General features: G+C 45.6%; 1 protein-coding gene across 1 annotated transcript; it reads right to left on the reverse strand.

Annotated features, from left to right (window-relative positions):
* Positions 1-2,121: 2,121 nt before the first annotated feature.
* Positions 2,122-23,750, reverse strand: OAT (ornithine aminotransferase). Its single transcript, XM_059398770.1, has 11 exons — positions 23,661-23,750; positions 17,809-17,895; positions 16,221-16,445; positions 13,220-13,444; positions 13,019-13,114; positions 9,325-9,452; positions 7,953-8,075; positions 7,198-7,326; positions 6,126-6,239; positions 4,640-4,784; positions 2,122-3,124 (listed from the first exon to the last, which is right to left on the reverse strand). The coding sequence occupies exons 3-11, from the start codon at positions 16,417-16,419 to the stop codon at positions 2,964-2,966; spliced, it is 1,320 nt and encodes a 439-aa protein (XP_059254753.1). The 5' UTR covers positions 16,420-16,445; positions 17,809-17,895; positions 23,661-23,750; the 3' UTR covers positions 2,122-2,963.
* Between the last annotated feature and the right edge of the window lie 2 nt (positions 23,751-23,752).

Here is a 23,752-nt window from a genome sequence, read left to right on the forward strand (position 1 = left end):
ATCCTTCTTTGGGCAATTCAACCCAGGGCCTGTATCCGGGCATCCCACACTGTCCGTGGCTTCTGCTTTAGGCCACTCCTCCCCTTCGGGGCGCACCAGCTCCATCAACTCTGCCTCTGGTCTCCCCCTCTGGCTAGCACCCTCATTTGGAGGTTCCCTCTTCCTCCCGTTGAGAGTAGTGGGGACCCCTGAGTGGGATCACAGTCCCTAGGCCGAATCTGCTCCTTTTAGGTTAGCAACTCAGATTCCAATAGGCCCCTGACAGGCTCTATGCCGGGACTTGACCCATTTCATTGCATTTAACGCTCAGACCTCTCCGGAAAGGTATTAATTATCCCACTTCCTCTGAGGGGGAAATTGAGGCTCTAAAGACAAGTCTATAGCTCCCACATTCCAAAACCTCTACCTCCTTCCTGCCTCCCCACTACCTGGGCTCCCCATCACCAAGCTCCGCACTCACTCCACAAACTGTAAAGTGAAGCGAGCACCTGGGTCTTTCGGTCTCCTTCTCCACACCCCCACCCCACGCACTACGGTCCCCGAAGGCACGGCTAGCAAACCAGTAAGCATGCACTGGGTGAACACGTCTGCAACATGCCCCCGGCATGCTTTTCTAATCTATCTGGCCTCATCCCTCATCTCTGCTTCCTACCCTTCTTCCAGGGATGCCAAAGGAATTAGGGGCTCCCGCCTTCTCGCATGCAGGGTTCTAACTGTTCCCCACAGCACCCTGTGCTTTCCTACAGGGTCCTTTCTCAATCTAGGCCCACAAAGGATTTAGCAAGAATCTTGTGGATCTGTTAAATTCACCCAGGCTTCAGGGCTTCTCGGATGGGTGAGAATTGGCGAATGCCCATCGACCTGACTGGGGCCTGATGGTCATAGGCCTGAAGTCAGCATCAGCATCCGATGCTGGGACCCCCAGGTACTCACTGGAAATGCAGCATCTCAGTGCGGTTCACACCAAATCTGGATCTGTGTTCTAATAAGAGCCCTGAGCCGGGTTTCTGAACCCCGACTGCAAACAGGATCCTCTTGGGGAGCTTGAAACTTACTGGCGCTTGGGTCTCACCCCACAGCCTCCCACAGCCCCAGCGATGCTAACGTGAAGCCTCAAGGCCACCTGGAGGTCCAATCAGGGGCCTCCGGGGGTTTGTAGGGAAGGCTGAGAGAGGGGTACCCCATCCTGGAGTGCAAACCGGGGATGCAGAACTGGCAGCCCCTGAAGGTCTCGGGAGGAAGGTCACGCTCCAGTACGCATGTGTCACACAGACCTGTCAAGCCCCTGCCAACACTTCAGTCAGAAACCCCCAGCCAGGGGTGCCTGGGTGGCTCAGTGGGTTAAGCCTCTGCCTTCGGCTCAGGTCATGATCTCAGGGTCCTGGGATCAAGCCCCTCATCGGGCTCCCTGCTCAGCAGGGAATCTGCCTCTCCCTCTGCCTGCCTCTCCCCCGGCTTGTGTTCCCTCTCTTCCTGTCTCTCGGTCAAATAAATAAATAAAGTCTTTGGGGGGAAAAAATCATTCCCAGGACACCTGCTGTTCTGTCGGCAGAGCCCATGACTCTCAATCTCAGGGTTATAGGTTTGAGCCCCTTGTTGGCTGTAGAGATTACTTAGAAATAAAATATTAAAAATACACAAAAATAGGGGCACCTGGGTGGCTTAGTCAGTGAAGAGTCTGCCTTCAGCTCAGGATGATCCCGGGGTCCTAGGATCGAGTCCCGTGTTAAGCTCCCTGCTCGGTGGGGAGTCTGCTTCCCCCTCTCCCTGCCACTCCCCCTGCTTGTGCTTTCTTTCTCTGTCAAATAAATAAGTAAAGTAAAAATCTTTAAAAGTAAAAATAAAATTACAAATAGATAAAAATAAATAAAAGTTCATTCCCTTGACACAGCAATCTACCTCTAGAGACCTCCACAAACACAGACTGTATAAACATTAAGCAGACACAAGCTTTGTTTAAAGAAGGAAAAACTAGAAACAACCCAAGTGTCCCCCAATATGAAATAACACATCCACATGACAGTCCCTACAGACTGAGATAAACTTGAAATTACTGACACAGAAAAGCCTCCAAAATACTATGTTCAGATAAAAAAAGGAAAAAAAAGTTGCACAATACCATGCATAATAAGGATACTTTAATAAAAATGGTAAATACCACTATAAGCACAGGAAAAAAGCAATTATTGTCAAAGGGGAAAAGGGAGTATAATAAGAGACTTTCTTTTTATAATTTCTATTTTTCTAAATATCATCAAAGACACTGAAAGGCTCTTAGAAAAACACACACAATAAAGAACATTCTCAAAGAGCTTAAAAATGTTAGGTAATCAGTGACACTGCCATCATAACAGACACTTTAAATAGAGGCTTTACTTTTAATTTAAAGAAAAACAAAAAATAAACTCTTCTTACAAATTCTATCACTTAAAACATAATTTGAGAATGTTAAACACTAATTTCTAATTAAAAATTACATTCATGGGCTACACCCTGGTGTTGGCCAATATGAAGTTTCCTTAAATCTTAGTGTTTTATTTAAGCTTAACCATTAATCCTTCCTAAAATTCAATGATTATAATTTAACTTTATAAGGTTAAGCAAGTCTTCCACGTACAACCCCATATCACTTTTTCAAATATGAAACATCTGTATCAGTATGGAAATTATAAAAACATATAAATTATACTGAAGGGCTTGATTAAAAGGCTCTCTATATACAGTAGGTACATTTCACTTCCAGAAAGAATACACGCACACAGAAACTTCATCAGAGAGGCCTTTCCATTCTCTTACACATTACACAGCTGTGTTTATAAACGCCATTCTATTATGCATGAACTGAAAAAAAAAGACATATTTTAAAAAGTCCTCGAAGACGCTGGGGAGTGGTGCATGCCCACGTGAGGCACGGGGACCGCCGTCCCCAGCTGCACGGGCACCACTGAGAACAGTCGCTCCCCTCAGAAGGACAAGATGGTCTTGTTAATGATTTCCACCGACTCCTGGATCTCATCCTCCTTGATCACAAGCGGAGGGGCAAACCGGATGATGTCGCCATGGGTCGGCTTGGCCAGAAGTCCGTTATCACGAAGCCGCAGACACACCTTCCAAGCATCATAATCTAAAGAAAAATGGCCAAACACGTGCGCTGATCAGAGACAGGGGTTTGGGGCAGCCCTCGTGGTACAGACGGGCAAGAGCCGCCCGGCGGAGGAAAACTGCCAGGGCCTGCTCAAGAAAGACGCCCGGAGGTGCAAGCTCACTCTGTCCTTATTCTGAAAAATGAGGTCCTTTTTCAGCAAGTGCATAACTAGGTTTGGATGGTACGATCAGACACAAATCTGTTCATTTTTCCAAAAATGAAAAAGACCAGGCTGTCATATTAACCATGAGGAACCAGCGAAAAAGACTTTGGGCAGGACACAGAGAAGTTAGCTGGCAGGGAATGAACACTACTCAAACCCCACGAACACTATACACTCCTCAAACGGATTTGCGTCCTGATCTTGTGAACAGAGACTCTGCTCACTTCAGACGATGATTCCCAACCCTGGCTGTGCGTCCGAGTCACCGAAAGGATACGGCCAATGCCTGGGCCGCCCCCAGACCCATTAAATCAGACTCTCTAGGGGAGAGGCTAGGTTTGGATCAAGTTTTTAAAAGTTCCTCGGGGCGGGGGGGGAATAAAATTTAAAAATAAACAAAAAATAAAAGTTCCTCAGGGGGCACCGGGGTGGCTCAATGGGTTATATTTTCGGCTCAGGTCATGGTGTCAGGGTCGTGGGTTGAGCCCTGCAGAGTCTGCTTGAGAGCCTCGCCCTCTCCCTTGCCCCTCCTCTGACTTGCTGCATGTGCTCTCTCTAAAATACATCTTATTTTTTTTAAGATTTTATTTATTATTTGACAGACAGAGATCACAAGTAGGCAGAGAGGCAGGCAGAGAGAAGTGGGGGGGGGGGAAGCAGGCTCCCCGCTGAGCAGAGAGCCCAATGCGGGGCTCGATCCCAGGACCTGGGGTTCATGACCTGAGCCGAAGGCAGAGGCTTTAACCCACTGAGCCACCCAGGCACCCTCTAAAATAAATCTTTGATAAAATAAAATAAAAATGAAAAGTCCTGAGGTGATTCTGAAGTGTTGCCAAGGTCGGAATCGCTGTTTTAAAAGAAAGGGTTACCACAGGAAAATCCGGCAGGGAGCCCTTGAGGGCTAGTCCCGAAAAAGCACTGAGACAGCCCACACTCCGGAAGCGCGGTGCGGGGGGGTCTCTGATCACCACCATCGCCCGCACTTGTCACTGTGACCGCTGCTCCTGCCACCTTTACCCACGTGCAAAGTCCAGGAGGGAGGCGGGGAAGACATCGAAGAGGAAGCTTCCCAAGAAACTGCTGTGTGCGGGCTGTACCAGCAGGTAACAGGCCGCCTCCGAGGGCTGTGTCACTAACTCAAGGCAGAGTAACAAGTGACGTCACAAAGTACGTACGTCCTACCTGGAGGAAAGGGCTCCATTTCCAAAGACCATTAACAGAAGTCAGATGAGACTCTGCCCAACAGACCTAGTCAACAATTTCGACAGGGGAACCCAATAACCAGAGAAAACATAAAAATAACATCTGGAGTAAAAAGTTTGTGCCCGTACCTTTGGTTTCTCGAATAACGATAGCATTTAGCAATCCTTTCCCCCTGACGGCAGTGACAATGTCAGACGGCAGCTTCATGAGCTCATTCCTCAGGATATTACCCATTTTTTGTGCATTTTCGGCAAGGTTTTCTTCTTCTAAAACCTGTGATGAAAGAAAAATTACATAAATGCTAAGATTGTCCTGTTTCAGGCTATTCTTTGGAAGGGAAGGGAGCGTGAACAATAAGCAAAAGAACACCACCAGATAAAGACCGGAATCACTGCACTTTTTTTTTTCTTAAGATTTTATTCACTTTTTTGACAAAATCTTAAGATTTTATTCATTTTATTCACTTTTGAGAGCACGCGAGAGAGAAAGAGGGAACACAGGCAGGCGTTGTGGAAGAGGGAGAAGCAAGGTTCCCACAGAGCAGAAGAGCCCGATGTGGGACTCGATCCCAGAACCCCAGGATCATGACCAGAGCCAAAAGCAGATGCTTAATGACTGAGCCACCCTGATGCCCCTGAACTTTTATTCCTGCTTTCCAAAGCCAGTATATCAGTTTCATTTTTCTTTTTTTAAGTATACTCCGCATCCAGTGTGGAGCCCAGCATGGGGCTTGAACTCACGACCTGGAGATGAAGACCTGAGACCAAGAATCAGATGCTTGGGCCACCAGGTGGCCCAACCAGTTTAGTTTCTAATTAAACATACAAAGCTCAAACAGAACCTTGCTTTAGTCACAAATCCATCATCAATCTGATTTCACAGCAAAATAAGAGTTAAAATTTGTTTAATGCAAGTGATATCTTATTAGTTGAATAAATCAATGGATTGAATATACTTTAATTTTTAAACTACAATAGTTTCCTTTACTTTTTTCCCTCTAAAAAGCCCTTCCTTGGACATCACATAATTTTGTGCCTTGTGGTAGGTTCCTAAGAAATAAGTCTAAAAGTGTTCAAATCTACACTTTAAAAAAAAGTCGGGGAAGGCGGGGGGGGGGGGGGCGCCTGGGTGGCTCAGTCAGTTAAGCCGCTGCTCAGTCAGTTAAGCCGCTCAGGTCATGACCCCAGGGCCCTGGGATCCAGCCCCATGCTGGCCTCCCTGCTGAGCAGGAGTCTCCTTCTCTCTCTGCCTCTGTGTGTTCTTTCTCGCTTTCTCTCAAAATAAAATTTAAAAATCTTAAAAAAAAAAAAAAAAATAGCCCCCAGGCCAGGTCTGGTCACAGAATGAAAGCTCCGAGAACTACCCAAGGCCTCCAGGACGAAAGCCCCAAGTGACTGCAACTCGGAAGACCCCAAAGATTCCCATCCGCTAGACCAAGGTTGAATCACTTTTTGAGAATGCCGCGCCCCTGGAGTCCCTCCTCTGGACTGGTGTTCTCTGATTCCTGGCAATCCTGTTACATTTCTCAGTACGTCCACGGGCTCAAACTTAAAAGTCACATCGACACAACCCAGACAAATGCACACCAGACAAATGGTCTGAAGCGGCCATTACCTCCAGGGCTGCGATGGCCACTCGGCAGCCCAGCGGGTTCCCTCCGTACGTGGAGCCGTGCTCCCCCGGCTTAATGGTCAGCATCACTTCATCGTCGCACAACACTGCCGACACCTGCAAGACAGAGAATTCAGGACCAACTGAGTCACTTCTCAGACTAACCGTTCCCACTCTCAGCACGCCGGGAACACAAGTACTTATGAAGCTGGTTTTAAATGTGCCATGAAGGGCGCCTGGGTGACTCAGTCATTCAGCATCTACCTTCAGGGCAGGTCATGATCCCAGAACCCTGGGATCGAGCCTCGCATCGGGCTCCCCACTCAGCAGGAAGCCTGCTTCCCCCTCTCCCACCCGCCCTGTTTATGTTCCCTCTCTTGCTGTGTCCCTCTGTCAAATAAATGAATAAAATCCTTAAAAAAAAAAAAAAAAAATGTGACATGAAGCTTCCACAAACAAGGGCTACACATCTTTCTCTGAAGTTAACCGGGGACTAACTGGTGACACCCCAGGCCCGGTGTGAGCTCGTCAGGCACACTTCGATGGCTCCGAACCAGAGCATTTCAGAACCAAGAGGAAAGCACTTTCTCTGCAATGACAGAATTTAAGAATTCTTTTCACTTGCAAAGTGAAACGCCTGGTTGAATTGCCTAAAAAACCATGTCATACGCTACATTCAGAGACTTTACAGGCCATCCAGTACCAGTGACTGGTCTGAACAGTAAACCCAATGAAGAAGCTACGACAAAACACTACTTTTCCCCAATCTCTGCATGAATCAGTCATGGCTGTAGACAACTGGTCACGCTAGGTCTCCAAACAATGGGAAAAAACACAGACTTCTACAGAAGTTCTTCTGGCGTAAAATCTTTCCATCCAAAACAGACCCCACGGCAAATTCCAAGGTACACGCACGTCTCCCGTTGAGGTTAACTAAGCCTATCAAGCCCCTGGAACCCTGAAATATTTCTATTACACATTCCAGGTGTCTTGCAGTGCACTTTTTCCAGGGCCCTGTGAAGGACAGACTTCACAGGAGCAGTGACTAGAGAGAGAGGCTGAACCTTCAACTCACAGGGTATAGGCCACCGGAAAGGGCCTTTCCCAGAAGAACCACATCAGGTCTGACGCCTTCATAATCCACAGCCAGCCACCTGCCAGTTCTGGCCAATCCTGTCTGTATCTCATCGGCAATAAACAGAACCTGTTGGGAAACAAGAGAATACGTTCATTACTGATTCTGTTTCCCCAGGGCCAACAGTGAACTCTTCCCCACACAAATCTGGCATTCTGACATTCCCTCAGATTTATGAGAATCTTTTAATTACCAACATAATCTCAGCAGCATCCTATAAAAATCTGCAGACCCACAATTACCTCCTGTATCAGTCCACTCCCTCCCCAAGGCCCATTCTGCCCTATTCGGCAAGGTTTGGATAGAACTACTCTCTGGGAAGACATTAACTCACTTGCTTATTCCAAACATGTATTAAACAGTTACTTCTTAAGTATGTACTAGCTTGGTGAGAAGAGGAAGGCAGCAGAGGGATACAACCAGGGGCCTGGGGAAGCTCCCACCACAGGATGCGGGAGAGGGGAGGAAGGAACCACCTTTGGGCCCGGGAAGTCTGCAACTCTGCCTGGGCCCGGGCTTGGCCGGTTTCCAGAGCTAGCAAAAAGAGCGCTTCTGTGCAGGCCACTGATAGAGCATACTAGAAAGTTCTGAAGCTCTCAGAATGAAGTCTCCCCCTAGTGGAAAAATGATGTCATCGCCGCTTCCACCCTAGCAGCCCAGCCCTAAGCAAGGTAGGCAGGCGGAAGGTGGGTGACCTGGTGCTGGGTGCAGAGCTCTCGCACGCCCATCAGGTAGCCAGGGTCCGGAACGACGACGCCCGCCTCACCCTGAATTGGTTCCACCATGAACGCCGCAACGTTTGGATCCTGAAGAGCACGCTACCAAAAAATATGAATACGTTTTAGTAACTTTCTTTTAAACCTATTTGGTTAAATAGGCTAAAAATGGCTTAAATCTGAAATCACACACTGCATATATTTTTACGTTAAGTATGCAAATTAAGTTTCCATACTAACTTATATCTGATGTCAAAGTATAACATATCTGGGTGGCACGGGCGGTTGGGCATCCGACTCTTAATTTTGACCCAGGTCATAGCTGGGGTCTTGGGACTGAGACCACAATCAGGCTCTGCACTCCAGGCAGAGTCTGCTTGGGACTCTCTTTCCCTCTTCCCCTTCCCTACCAACATGCACACTCCCTCTTCTCTCTCTCTTAGAATAGATGAATAAATCTTAAACACACACACACACACACACACACACAAAATATAACATTTCTTATACTCAGTTACCAAAAGCTCCAAATACTTGAGCTTTAATCTACTCTATCCAATTTTTGTACTTTTTTGTTTTGTTTTTTTTTAAGATTTTATTTATTTATTTCACACAGACATAGAGAGAGAGCACAAGTAGGCAGAAAGGCAGGCAGAAGGAGAAGAAGCAGGCTCTCTGCCAAGCAAGGAGCCCGATGCGGGGTTTGATCCCAGGACCCTGGGATCATGACCTGAACCAAAGGCAGCCGCTTAACCAACTGAGCTACCCAGGCACCTCTTTCTTTTTCTTTTTTTAAGATTTTATTTACTTGACAGAGAGAGAGAGAGAGAGAGAGCGTGCACGCACAAGTAGGCAGAGCGGCAGGCAGATGGAGAGGGAGAAGCAGGCTCCCCACTGAGCAGAGAACCGGATGTTCTATCCCAGGACCCCAGGATCATGACCTGAGCCAAAGGCAGATGCCTAACCAACTGAGCCATCCAAGCACCCCAAAAACATAGCTTTTAAAAGACATTTTCTGACTCTTTTTATTTTAGAAGTCCTCCACTCATAATTTTAAAAGGCTAGCCGAAAACTGAGTAATTTTATCTAATAAAGTAATTAAACATACACTATCCAAATCACTTATGCAGGACACGGAGGGAAAGTAGCTGGTTCTCAGGATTAGACCATAGTACCTGACCTCCCCGTGCTGGAAACTAACTGGCCATTCCAGAGACCAGTCTGAAATCTTGGCCCAACTTACGTTAGACAGACATTCATTACAGTCCCACATCTATTTTCAATCCATACATTCAATAAATTTCATTTACATTTACTCTAAGCTAAAGCACTGTGGCGCTAAGTGTGATACCTCAAGAGCGGGCAGATCATTATATGGAATGATTTCAAAACCGGGCATAAATGGTCCAAAACCATCATAACTGCTTGGGTCTGTGGAACTGGAGATAGCAGACAAAGTTCTCCCCCAGAAGTTTCCAGCTGAAAAGGAAAAATAAACAGACATTACTTTAAACAAACCCCCAGATTTAATAAGCACTGTCCCCAAAAACTACCTTAGTAAGTTTGATTTTTTTTAAAAATGCAAGTTTGCGGGGCGCCTGGGTGGCTCAGTGGGTTAATAAGCCTCTGCCTTCAGCTCAGGTCATAATCTCAGGGTCCTGGGCTCGATCCCAGGGTCCTGGGATCGAGCCCCGCATCAGGCTCTCTGCTCAGCAGGGAGCCTGCTTCCACCTCTGCCTACTTGTGATCTCTCTCTGTCATATAAATGAATAAAATCTTTTTTAAAAATAAAAAATAAAATAAAAATGTGGGTCTGCCTTATAGAGCTTCCAGTGAGCTTTCACTTGTTAAAATAAAACCAGATATTAGGGAAAGAAGAAAAAAGGAAAAAAACCCTGATATCAAACATCATGGCTCACACAACCACCAAGGCCTGCCCTTGCCATGGCTACTTTAGGCACTCCTCTACTGAACCTACGACTGTAATACACAGCCCCAGAGGATAAACACTTGTTTTTTTGTTTTTTTTTAAGATTTCATTTATTTATTTGACAGAGAGAGATAGCAGAGATGGAACACAAGCAAGCGGAGTGGGAGAGGGAGAAGCAGGCTTCCCAATGAGCAGGGAGCCCGATGCAGGGCTCGATCCTAGAAGGCTGGGATCATGAGCTGAGCCGAAGGTGAATGCCTAACGACTGAGCTACTCAGGCGCCCCAACACTTGTCTTTTCTTTCAGTAATCTCAAACCCTAACAACTGAGGCATTCAGCACATGTTTTCTAGACACGGTGCATTTATAATAGTAATAAAAGAAAAAGAATATCCTTTGTGGGAGAATTAGTATTTTCCTTTCAAACACCCAACACTAAAGAATGAACTTAAAATTTCATCTTCTGAAACACCCTCAGGCAATCTAAACATTCAATTTTGCCTTCCTTGGTATTATAATGCACCAAATGACTGATACTGTTCTTTGTTCAGGAACATCTTTTTATCCATTAATTTATTTCATTAATAAGTTTAAGGCCCTACTATGTAGGTTAGGCATTGTTCTGAGTGTTGGGGATAAAAGGGGTCATCATGGAGCTTGCTTAAATGCCAGAGAAAAGAAACACCATAACCTGAATCAGAGTAAAGCAAATGCATAAGGTAATTTCAAATGGGTTACATTCAAGCAAGGGAAGAAACAATGTAGAATAACAACAGAGAGGCTTGGGGGCTCCCCTACTTTTTTTTTTTTTTTTTAATAGCTTTCTACCACCTCTACCAGCACCAACTCAGTTAACCCAGTACTGAATTACTGTATTTTGGCATAAAGCATCCCTAACCATCACTCTTGCAAAGGATCTCTCTCCTATGACGGACCCCCACTCTCCTTGTCCACCAGTCACAGCACACTGATAGGACCACGCTTGTTTGCGAGAAAAGGCACCAGGGGCGCCTGGGTGGCTCAGTTCAGTGATTTTATGATTTTGGCTCAGGTTATGATCTTGGGACTGTAGAAATGAGCCCCACGATGGGCTCTTAACTGGGCCTGAAGCCTGCTTAAGATTTTCTCACTCCCTCTGCCCTTCCCACTGCCTCTGGAGTACTCCCTCCAAAGAAAGAAAGAGAAGAGAAGAGAAGAGAAGAGAAAAAAGAAAAGCAACTGCCCCCATCAGACCAGGTGCTCTCCTCCGCGTAGGCCCAGCAGCCTCCTCTGTGGCTTACTCTGTAGGTGTAAGGCAATTTCAGTTGGGAACGGCCTTTCTGTCTCTACCCCACTGACTCACCAACTGCTTCAGTACTCAGGAGAAAACACTTTTGTAGCTTTTGCTAATATTTAAGAGACTAATACAGTCTATAAGAATGACATTGACCAGAAATGCCACTGTTGTTTGCAAGAAACAGTTATGCTGGGGCGCCTGGGTGGCTCAATCCTTAAGCGTCTGCCTTCGACTCAGGTCATGATCTCGGGGTCCTGGAATCAAGCCCTGCATCAGGCTCTCTGCTCAGTGGGGAGCCTGCTTCCCGCCCCCCCTCTGCCTGCCTCTCTGCCTACTTGTGATCTCTGTCAAATAAATTTTAAAAATATGTAAATAGGGATGCCTGGGTGGCTCAGTGGGTTAAGCCGCTGCCTTCGGCTCAGGTCATGATCTCAGCGTCCTGGGATCGAGTCCCACATCGGGCTCTCTGCTCAGCAGGGGGCCTGCTTCCCTTCCTCTCTCTCTGTGATCTCTTCCCTTCCTCTCTCCTACTGTGATCTCTCTCTGTCAAATAAATAAATAAAATCTTTAAAAAAATATATGTAAATAAAACAATAAAAATAAAAGTTTTATTTATTTGAGAGGGAGAGTGTGTATGAGAAGAAGGGGCAGAGGCAGAGGGAGAAGCAGACTCCTCGCTGAGGGCTTCGATCCCAGGACCCTGGGACAATGACCAGAGCCGAAGGCAGAGGCTGAACCAACTGAGCCAGCCAGGTGCCCCCCGCACTTTATTTTTTTAAAAAATGAAAATCAGAACTTTACAAAAAAAGTCAGAACCTTTCAACTGAACACCATTATAAAGATTCCAAGGGTCAGATTACATCACACAGAGGAGAGACCAGTGGTTCCAGAGAGAAAGGGCGGGGGGCACGGATGAAATCGAGGGCCTCAAGGGCACACTCAGCACAAGGTGCACTGAGGAACGCACAGAACTGCTCCATCACCACATTATACACCCCCAACTAACAGGACACTGTATGGTGATTATACTTCAATTAAAAAAAAATGAGTAAAAAGTACTAGTTATAACAAGTAAGAGGGCAAAAGGAAGCTTCTGGAGGTGGTATAAAGGGTAGCGGCATAGACTGAGACGGTGGTTTCGTGGGTGAACACCCATCTCTGAGCTCAGCAAGTTGTCCACATTAATTACACACACATTTTGGTACATCAAAAACTAAAAGGAAAATTTAAATAAACAAATAAAATGCCAATAAGGGGTAGGGTGGGGAAGAGGAAATACTAGCAAGGCAGGGGAAGGGCAGAAGGAGAGAGAAAATCTTAAGCAAAGGATTCCATCATCTGAAGTAACTCTTCGTCTCCTGAATCAGTATCCACGTCCTTCCTCTCAACCATTCCCAGCAATCTCTCCAGGGCAGCTGCAGCCCTCCTCTTCCAACAGCTTTTGAGGACATGATACAATACTACATCAAATACTAAGATGCAAATTCCATATCACACCTAGGACATGGCCCTACTCTAACACAACACAAAATCAACAACCTGCCAAAAATGCTCTACCATCTAATTAATTACCATCTATGAAAAAATTCTGATAAACGGATGATAAATAAATCATATAGTCACTCACTTTAGGGAGTGAGGAATAGGAAGTCACTTAACAGGAAAAAAACCCATTTATGTAGAAATCTGCAGAAAGAGCCCCGGAAAATCTCTCAATTTTTATGAAACATTTAGCAAATAATGTATCACAGATGAAGCAAACACTGGAAATACTCCAGTGATAATGAAACAGTAATGATATATGCTGACATCACAAAGGTTAATGCTGAATTTCACATACCTGCAAAAATAATCTTCGCCTTGTACTTTGGAATACCCTTAACGGTATATCCCCACCTACGAGCAAGTTTGCAAGCCGTCTCTCCAGCCTCTACTCCTATTCAAGAGAGAAAATTTTTCAGTTTAAAAAAAACATTTTAAATTATCAAAAAGTAGTACGATTGTTTTCTTGGCTATTTAATGTAAAAATGAAATATTTTACCCGTATTCATAGGAAGAACTTTGTGGTAGTTGAAAAGTTTAGTAACATACTCTTCGTATTCACCAAGCACGTTATTATAGAAAGCCCTGGATGTTAAGGTCAGTTTGTCTGCTTGACTTTTCAAAGCGTTCACAATCTTTGGGTGGCAGTGCCCTTGGTTGACAGCACTGTAAGCACTCAGGAAGTCAAAGTATTTTCTGCCTTCTACATCCCATACATAAATACCTAAATATATAAAGAGAGTCATTTTAGAAAATCAGTGAGCTACGTAAAGTTCAAAGATTAAGACTGTTGGCAAGCCTTCTGAATACCCACACATGAACCTTTACTTTATAATACACAATTGTGGCTAATCATGTTTTAGCTCAAGCATAGTCAGGTTGGTTAAAAATAATCTGATTTATAAGGAATTCTATTTTATATGCCCAGCTTGAAATTACATATTTAACAAGAACACCATAACATGAAAAGTTTTATAAACTCTGGAGTGACACCCTCACTCCTAGAAAATTGGGGTTTGGAATTTAAAATCAGAAGTTATACATAACCAAAAAATCGTGATTAGTTTTAACTATCAACAGAAGGAGGAAGAGAAAATATATTTCCAAATCGCACACCCATCTGCTAAGGGTCTAGTATCCAGAACACTTACAACTCAACAACTAACAACCCAATTCATGGGTTCGGTTAAGTGGCTGCCTTCGGCTCAGGTCATGATCCTGGAGTCGCAGGATCGAGCCTAGCATGGGACTCCCTACTCAGTGGGGAGTCTGCTTCTCCCTCTCGTTCTGCCCCCCCCTTGCTCCCCCATTCCTGTCCCCTCTCTCTCTCTCTCTTGCTCTAACAAATAAAATCTTTAAAAAAAAGACACACAAACACAATTCAAAAATGGGCAAAGAACATGACTGGACATTTCTCTAAAGACATACAAATGACCCAAAAGCACATGAAAATCAAGTTGCTTCAGTATCTCAATCACTATAGAAATGCACATCAAAACCTCAGGGATAGCTTCCACATTCGTAAGGATGGTTGAAAGAAAGAAAAAAAGAGAACAAGTGTTGGCAGGACAAGGAGAAACCGCCACTCGTGTATACTGTAAAAGGCGCAGCAGCTGTAGCGAATGGCCAGCACCTCCTCAGCAAGTCACACAGGAAGTTACCATCCACAGCCAGGTACATACCCCAAAAGAGTGGAGGACAGGTGTTCACACAAAAAGCCATACACAAACGCTCAAGAGCAGCACTACTCACAACAGTCAGGAGTTGGAAACAACCCAAATGTCCATGAGCTGACGAATGGATGAACGACACACAGTCTACCCGCGTGAGGAAGGATTATTCAACCGTAAGCAGCAACGGACTACCACCACACACCCCAACACGGCCGCCTTGAAAATGTCACACTAAGTCAGAGAAGGCAGACACAGAAGCCCACATGCTGCGGCCGTTCCGCCATCCAGGACAGGCAAATCCACAGACGGAGTCAAGGTCAGCAGCTGCCAGGTTCTAGGGAGACGGGAGACTGCAGAGTGACTGTTTGATGGGTGTAAGGAGTCCTTTGGGGGTAATAAAGTCTCAGGACTAGCTAGAGGAGATAGCTCTATGGTACTGTATATGTACTTAATGGTGCTGAATTGAATGATTAAAATGGTAAATTTTAAGTTATGTATGCTTTAAAAAAAATTTTTAAGTTGACTATAGATATTAAAATATATTGGGCAGCTGGGGGCGCCTGGATGGCTCAGTGGGTTAAGCTGCTGCCTTCAGCTCAGGTCATGATCTCAGGGTCCTGGGATCGAGCCCCACATCGGGCTCTCTGCTCAGCAGGGAGCCTGCTTCCTCCTCTCTCTCTCTGCCTGCCTCTCCGCCTACTTGTGATCTCTGTCTGTCAAATAAATAAATAAAATCTTAAAAAAAAAAAAATGCCTTTAAAAATATATTGGGCAGCTTACCAGCTAACTTTTACCATGTATTTTACATACTGTCTTAGGTGCTGCTGAGCCTTATCTCATCAAAGAAAACCTATTGAAAAAACAAAACAAAACAAAACAAAACCTAAAAGTGTGACCATCCTACAGTACAAAGATATGGAAAGAGATGCTTGGATTTAGAATCAGCCCAAGCTGGCACATACAGAACCAGGTCTTGACCCCAGGCACTCTGCTAGTACAATTAACATTTTTTTTTTTAATTTTATTTATTTATTTGACACAGAGAGATCGAGAGTAGGCAGAGAGGCAGGCAGAGAGAGAGGGGGAAGCAGGCTCCCCGCTGGGTAGAGAGCCGATGCGGGGCTCGATCCCAGGGTCCTAGGATCATGATCTAAGCCGAAGGCAGAGGCTTAACCCAATGAGCCACCCAGGTGCCCTAGTACAATATTTTTACTAACAGTTCCCAAATTTGTATTATAGAAGTCTAGATTTTCAGCTGTTCAAAATCTAGATTACAGTGGTGGTCCTAAATAAATACAGCAAATGATAAAGATGTGTAATACTCTTATATATCATCTTCTGGCCCAAAGCTAAGTAATAAACTTTGGTTTTATTAGGTTAAGGCTGTTATTTCAAAATGTGCATTAAATCACCACTTGGCAAATATCAGTAATCATTTTCAGGTAGAGAATAATTAATGGATGCTAAAAGTGTGAGTAAAAGTTTGCAGAATCTCAAATCATGTCCCCACAAGATATTCAAAAGGGCAAAACAGTATCTCTGCAGTGAAGAAGGCTGGCAGTCACTACCTCACCAGCCAACTTTCCTTAAGGATCTTACATTCCTTCCTGGCAATGTCCATCATGACGAAGACTGAAGGAGTTCACCTCTGTATTCCCCACAAGTACCTAAGACAGCAAGCACTAGACACTCATTAAATGTTGAATTAACCATATCTGCCACATAGAAATGCATCTAGCAAATGTACACTGAAAAAATTTAAAAGCAATTTTTATAAAAAGTTTCAAGCAAAAGGGAGAAGGGGCATTGGATTAATTCAAAATGTACCTTTTCCTCTCTCCAGGGCTACAGGTAAAGGGTGGTAGTTGTGTGCCCCATACTTGGACTCTCGCTCAAAGATGTAATCAGAAGATGGAGGACCTTGGATTGTCCTTTTAGTCGCGACAGACGTAGCAGAAGCCACTGAGGAATGAACTCCACGACGAAGCACAGCGATGGTCTGCAGATGAGCTAGTCTGGAAAACATCGTGCCCTTCAAGTAGAAGCACCCACCTGTTCAAAAAAGGAGAGAAGGCAGTGAAAGTAAGAGTCTTCCCAAAGTCCGTGTCTGTCAGCCCATCACGTGTTGAGTATTTACTGAAGTCCTCCAAAGAATCAAGAAAACAAGGGAGAACAAAGACCCAGTCCTTGTGATGGGAAGCTTAAGGGAAATAAACGTGGACATGTTCAGACTCAAACCTGATAAGGACTACAGCAGGACGTGCACGAAGTACTAGAAGTAAGGGGGCCAGGATAATAGGTAAGAAAACCAAGAAAAACTATGGATGGGAGGTCAGAGGCTTTGACTGTCGCATTCTTCTGTAACACTCGAGAGGTTTTTCTTTTTCTTTTTTGTGACAGAGATCACAAGCAGGCAGAGAGGCAGGCAGAGAAAGAGGAGGAAGCAGGATGCCCGCTAGCAGAGAGCCCGATGTGGGACTCGATCCCAGAACCCTGAGATATGACCTGAGCCGAAGGCAGAGGCTTTAACCCACTGAGCCACCCAGGCGCCCTTCGAGAGTTCTTTATTAAGCACACATACTTTTTTTTAAGCCATCGGTGCTGAGAGTACATCAAGGCCAAGGAACTCACCCTGGGGACTCAGGCAAGGTTGCACAGCAGAGGAGCTGGAGAGGTGGTACCTGATCTTGTGGACTGAGCAGCTGTTATAAAGGGACTACTGTGCGGCAGGATCCGTTCAGATGGGCAGACCCCCACCCCCAGCATACAGATCAAATCAGGGAAGGAGGCAGAATCAGCCCCACACTGGGCTCCCTGCTCAGTGGGGAGCCTGCTTCTCCTCCTCCCATTGCCCCCCCTTCCCGCTGCTAGTGCACTCTTTCCCTCTGCCTAATAAAAAAATAAAATCTTACAAGTTGCCAGGGGGTCCCTGGGTGGCTCAGTTGGTTAAGCTTTGGACTCTTGGTTTCCAAACAGGTCATGATCTTAGGGGCGGGGCTCCTCGCTCAGCACAAGTCGGCTTGTTCCTCTCCCTCCCCCTCTGCTCCTACCCCCTCACGCAAAGGGAGGTAGGGGCTCTCTCTCTCTCTCTCTCTCTCTCTGAAATTAATAAATAAATTTTTTTTAAAGTTGCCACACACTAAGCACACTTAACTATGTCTATATTTTTTCTTATTTTTTGTCTATACCTATTTTTTAAAAAGACTACTTAAGTCATGTTTAGACAGAGTTCTCTGAATGACAAGCCAAATCACACAACCTCCTAGCACTCAATGTGAGCTGCCAAATTAGCAAAAACTTAATACTTGGAGCTTGGCTTACTTCCCTTTCAGCTTGGCACAATGTGGTAAATCCAGTATGTTCAGGAATTCACAGTTACTAAACAAAATCCAGCACTCCGTTTGCCCAGACTCACCGACTATCCTTTCTTCCCACGGTTCAGATGAGAAGACAGATTTTTAATCTGAGTTCCAGGGATGGTGTTCAGAGGGTCCAATAACTCCTGAAATAAAATGCAGAATCATTCGCATAAGTTTTTTCTCCTAAGGAGAAAGTCCCTAGCTCTCACCAGGTTTTATCTGGGAGAGGAACCTTATATAGGAACTAGTAGACATGGGACAGTGGCTAGTAAAATGCAAGGTCTAGCTATACAAAATGATACAGAACTTCCCTAAAATACTACTGTGAAGTCTAAAACCTATTTCTTGGCCTTTTATGCTCTGAACGCAGTAAGAATTAATGTTCTATTTGACCAACTAAAAAATTAACACAATTTCTGCCTTGATCAAATTAGCAATAAAACATAGCATTCCTTCATGGTACTCTGAACTAAAACCCCTTTTGAAAAGAACTACAGGGGTGCCTGGGTGGCTCAGTCAGTTAAGTGTCTGCCTTCAGCACAGGTCACGATCCAAGGGTCCTGAGATGGAGCCCCACATTGAGTCCCAAATGGGGCTCCCTGCTTAGCAGGGAGCCTGATTCTTCCTCCTCTGCCACGCCCCCTGCTTGTGCTCTTTCTCTCTCAAATAAACAAAATATTTTTAAAAAGAAAATAACTATAGCCATTATCACAGCCTCTGAAGGGTGTGTACTCTTAGACCAGTAACTTCACTCCTAAAATCCTATCATAAATACTCAGGAATGCAGAGAAACATTCATGCATAAAAGATGTTCATCAACAGGAGAATGGATAGACATAATCGCATACATAACAGCATGTTGTCATTTAAAATCACTGTAGTATAACAACACGGAGAAGTGTTTTAGGATGTGGTTAAGTGAAAAAATATATACGATATGTTCAAGATTATAAAAAAGTCACATAATGAAAAAACTACCTGAGAAGGCACAAAAATGTTCAGTTATTATCTTTCTACTATTCTGTATTTCCCACATTTATAATCAGAAAGAGTTGTTACAAGTGAAGCTGAATGTCTGCCTAGGTTGTCACATTCGATAGAGAAAAAGCTTAGGCAACATACAAAACAAAACTAAGGGGAAAGGAAGTGTTTGAGAAGCTATGAGAAAACAGTCTGTGGTTAAAAGAAAGGCAGAGGTCATTTCCCCTAGGAAGTACAACCTGGATTACAGCAAGTAGGTCTAGAAGTTTATTTGTATGAGACGGGGTCCAATTCTAAAATAAAAACTACTCTCCGTAATGATTTTGCTATTAAGGTCTGCAGCTTTGTGACTAGAAGCTTGCAGAGATGCACTATGAAATGAACTTACGTATTAAAAAAAAAACCTAAATACCCTCTTATTTAGCATTTTTTTAAGCTCAACTCCAAATGTGGGGCTTAAACTCAAACCCCAAATCAAGCATCACATGCTCTACCAACTGAGCCAGCCAGGTGCCCCCTAACTGGCATGGCTTTTTTTTGTTTGTTTTTTGTTTCAGATCTTATGTATTTATTTGACAGAGAAATCACAAGTGGGGGGGGGGGGGCCGGGCCCCCTGCTGAGCAGAGAGCAGTATCGCAAGTGAGAGGAATTTTTTTTTTTTTAATTTTATTTATTTATTTGACAGAGAGAGATCACAAGCAGGCAGAGAGGCAGGCAGAGAGAGAGAGAGGAGGAAGCAGGCTCCCTGCCGAGCAGAGAGCCCGATGCGGGACTCGATCCCGGGACATGAGATCATGACCTGAGCCAAAGGCAGTGGCCTAACCCACTGAGCCACCCAGGTGCCCCGAGAGGAATTTTTGAAATTATCTAAATTCAACAGTCTTCATCTTTCATTTTTTTTTTTCTAAGATTTTATTTATTTGACAGATCACAAGCAGGCAGAGAGAGGAGGAAGCAGGCTTCCCGCTGAGTAGAGAGCTGGATGTGGGGCTCAATCCCAGGACACTGGGATCATGACCTGAGCTGAAATCAGAGCCACCCAGGCGCCCCAATGGTCTTCATCTTATACAAGAAGTTATTTGCTCAGCTAATTTGCAACAGAATTGAGATAAAATATCCATTTATCTGTGAAGTTCAGTCTTACTGAAAAAATAACAACTTACTGATAAAACAGTAACATTCAAACATTACCATACTCATTCTTAAGGCTTTTAAAATGAACTCTGGATATTCAACTGGGAAAAGTCCTGCAGTAGGTATGTGATGATGTAACCAGAATCTGTACAAATACTTCTAAAGAACCTTCTGGGGCACCTGGGTAGTTCAGTTGGTTGGGCATCTGCCTCTGGCTCAGGTCATGATCTCAGGGTCCTGGGATCAAGCCCCACTTTGGGCTCCCTGCTCAACAGGGAGCCTGCTTCTCCCTGTCCCTCTGTGGCTCCCCCTGCTTGTGCGCTCTCTCTCAAATAAATTAAATCTTTAAAAAAAAAATTTTAAGTACACTGTACATTAACTAACTGGAATTTAAATAAAAACTTATTTTTAAAAAGCTCATTTCATTAAATTTAATGGCCTTCAAGAGTCAAAATAGTATGTGTAGCCTGACCAATCCAGGCTGTTGTCATGTGGTTAACCAAGGCCCAAACTGGGGGCGGGGGGGGGGGGGGGGGGGGGGGGGGGGGGGGGGGGGCTGTTCGCACAGGGGAGGGCAGCAAACTGCTACTGACAGAAAATTTTGACATTGTTTTCAGTAACCTACATAATTCACAAAGCCCTTCTTCAAGCTATTTTACTCCCATCTATCTAGTCTATCTTGTCTCCATGAAAACATACCTAAAACAGAATGTCGATAAACAGCTGCATTTTGAAAATTCATCTAATTTAGCATGCACTACGAAATACTATTTTTTTTTAAATATCTCTAAAAGAAAAACCAGAAGTTGTTCAGCAAAGCTCATCAAACCACTTAAAGGGGCACCTGGGTAGCTCAGTGGGTTAAGCCTCTGGCTTTGGCTCAGGTCATGAGCCTGGGGATCAAGCCCCACATAGGGCTCTCTGCTCCTCAGGGAGCCTGCTTCCCTCTCCCTCTTCCTCCCTCTCTGCCTCCTTGTGATCTCTCTCTCTCTCTCTGTCAAATAAATAAAAAAAAATTTTTTAAGATTTTATTTATTTGAGAGAGAGAGCGAGCATGAAAGGGGTGAGGGGGCAGAGGGAGAAGCCGGCTCCCCGAGCAGAGGACCTCATGTGAGACTTGATCCTGGGACTCCAGGATCATGACCTGAGCCGAAGACAGTTGCTTAACCCACTGAGCCACCCAGGTGCCCTTTTTAAAAACTTTTTATAAAAGCCACTTAAAATATTCCACTTGTAATTTGGCTTTCCTATATTGGTCATATATTTACTTTTCTTGAGGTAACCATTCACAAATACAGTTTTTTTTTTTTTAAGTTCTGCCAAGAAAAATTTGTTGGTTTGGGGTTTTTTTGTACGTAATCTGGCTAAAATTCAACTCAAGTGCGTCATTGGCACAAACATCTTAACCATTACTATTGAAAAAGGACTGGCTCTGCCAGACAACACCCTCCACACACCTCCAAAATCTAGTCCATTCCTATTTTACTTTTTTTTTAAGTGGGCTCCACGCCCAGCGCAGAGCTCACGGGGGCTTGAACTCAACCACCTACAGGTCAAGAGCTGCCTAACTGACTGAGCCATGCAGATGCCCCAATTTCTCTATTTTAAAATATATGAGGGGCGCCTGGGTGGCTCAGTGGGTCAAAGCCTCCGCCTTCAGAAGGCTCGGGTCATGATTCCAGGGTCCTGGGATCAAGCCCCACGTCAGACTCTCTGCTCAGCAGGGAGCCTGCTTCCTTCCTCTCATTGCCTCTCTGCCTCCTGTGATCTGTCTGTCAAATAAATAAAGTCTTTAAAAAAATAAAATAAAAATATATGAGATTCAGGGGTACCTGGTGGCCCAGCTGGTTAAGTAGCTGCCTTCAGTGGGGTCATGATCTCAGCGTCCTGGGATCGAACCTCACCTCATCCCAGCTTGGGCTCCCTGCTCAGCAGTGTCCCACCTCCCCTTCCCCCTCCCCCTCTCCCCACCCCCAACTGCTCATGCTCGTGTTCCCTCTCTCTTCCTCTGGCATAAATAACAAAAAAAATTTTTTTAAGTACATTTATTGGGCATGTGGTAGGCTCACTCCTTTGGCCATCTGCCTTCAGCTCTGGTCATGATCCCAAGGTCCTTGGATGGAGCCCAGCATCAGGCTCTCTGCTCAGCAGGGAGTCTGCTTCTAGCTCGGACCCTCTCCCCCCACAACTTCCTCAAATAAATAAAATCTTCTTTTAAAAAAAAGATTTTTCTCTTGAGTGCTAATATATGCAACTGTTGGATCACCACATTGTACACCTGGAATTAATATAACACTATTTTAACTACACTGGAATTTACATTTTTTAAATGGTTCATTTAAAAAAAACAATAACAAGGGGCGCCTGGATGGCTCAGTCGTTAAGGATCTGTATTGGGCTCAGATCCATGATCCCAGGAGGCCTGGCCCCTGACTCCTTGCTCAGCAGGAAGCCTGCTTCTCCCTTCCACCACCACAACCCCCGACCCCCGCCCCAGGTAGTCTCTTACTATCTCTCCTCTCTCTCTAATAAATAAAATCTTTAAAAAAGAGGAACTCTACTTTCATACTTGCATCTTTTTCATAATCCGGAACTAGATTCTCTGAAGATGAAACCAAGATATTCTAATGAAAGAAGTCTATTGTTTATTTCAAATAGGTAAGATAAAGAAATTGGTTTACATAAATAACACTTCCAGGTTCCAACTGAGAGAACCAGTTTACCTACAGAAACTTACAAACCCAAAGAGACTTAGAATTGCGAAAATTACAGATTAGTAATTTATTAAACCCAATTCATTTCAAACACGCCTGCTTTCCTCCCTGAATTTATCACCTCCCTTTATTTACCTAAGAGGTAAAACAGAAACCAAGTAGGAAGAGTTACAAAAGGTGGAGACCACAGGTTCCTGAGAAAGAGTGCCCCACTGATTTCAACCAGAACTTACTGATGCTCGCAAAGACCCCTAAGGATGAAGTCTTCATGCTCAAAACCCTGTTGGCCCCAATCCCTTGACACCATCCAGTTAGTCTGCACGTTACTACAGATAAGGCTCTACTTCTGTAATTTTTTTATTTGGACAGATTGGAGGGAAAAAAGATGTTGGGGGCGGGGGAGAGATAAGCAGATTGGGGGCAGGGCCCAGGCGCTACCCGGAAGGATTCGAACCCTTTTCAAGGGTCTCTCTCCATCGGGGCCCTCCACCCCATTACGAAAGTCACCCGTTAACTGAGCAGCTCCCCCACATCCAGAATGCAGCCTTCCGGTAGACCTCGGGAACCCAGGGTCCCCGAGGTGCCCGCAGTGCCCGGAGCCTCCTCCCCACGCGCCGGCGCCCAACACCTTCTCCCAAACCCGAAGGCGCGCAGCCAAGGCGCTGGGGGGCTGCGGGCCGGGAGGGCCGAGGGCCGAGGGCCCAGGGCCGAGGGCCAAGGGCCGGCCCGGCTCCGCCTGCCCTGGCAGGCGGAGGTGCCACATCCTCAGCGTCTCTCAGCCTCCTGCCTCCTTCGCCCGCCCGCCGCTCCCGGCCGGGATGCGCCGCGTCCCCGCCCGCCGAGGCTGCGCGCCCGCCCGCTGCCTCTGCCCCGCGGTGCCCGCCGCCCGCCACGTAAAACGGCCGCAGAGGCGGAGCCTGCCCCCCCGGTCGAGGCCCAGCGCGCCCCCTCAGCCCGTTCCCCCACCCCCGGACCCCCGACCCGGGACTGCAGCCGCCCGCGTCGGCCGCCCCGCCGGCCGCCGGCCAGGACACCCCGGTCCCGGCTCCAGCCGCGGCCCCTCCGCTAGCGCGGATACCTGGCTGGGCCTCCGAAAGCCGCCCGGGACACGCGTAGTCCCCAGCACAGCAGCGCGACGGCGGCGCGTCACAGACCCTAAGACTCGGCTTC

Source organism: Mustela nigripes, chromosome 4, assembly GCF_022355385.1.
Source record: "Mustela nigripes isolate SB6536 chromosome 4, MUSNIG.SB6536, whole genome shotgun sequence".
In the NCBI taxonomy this organism is placed as follows: domain Eukaryota; kingdom Metazoa; phylum Chordata; class Mammalia; order Carnivora; family Mustelidae; genus Mustela; species Mustela nigripes.

Bases quoted from the DNA above. Each gene is read 5' to 3' on its own strand.
- OAT (XM_059398770.1), bottom strand. From the start codon at position 16,419: ATGTTTTCCAGACTAGCTCATCTGCAGACCATCGCTGTGCTTCGTCGT. The intron at 9,453-13,018 runs GTATGTGAAATT...TTTCCTTTTCAG, and splicing joins GGCGAAGATTATTTTTGCAG to CTGGAAACTTCTGGGGGAGA. The intron at 7,327-7,952 runs GTCACCCACCTT...GTTTCCCAACAG, and splicing joins AGCTCTGCACCCAGCACCAG to GTTCTGTTTATTGCCGATGA.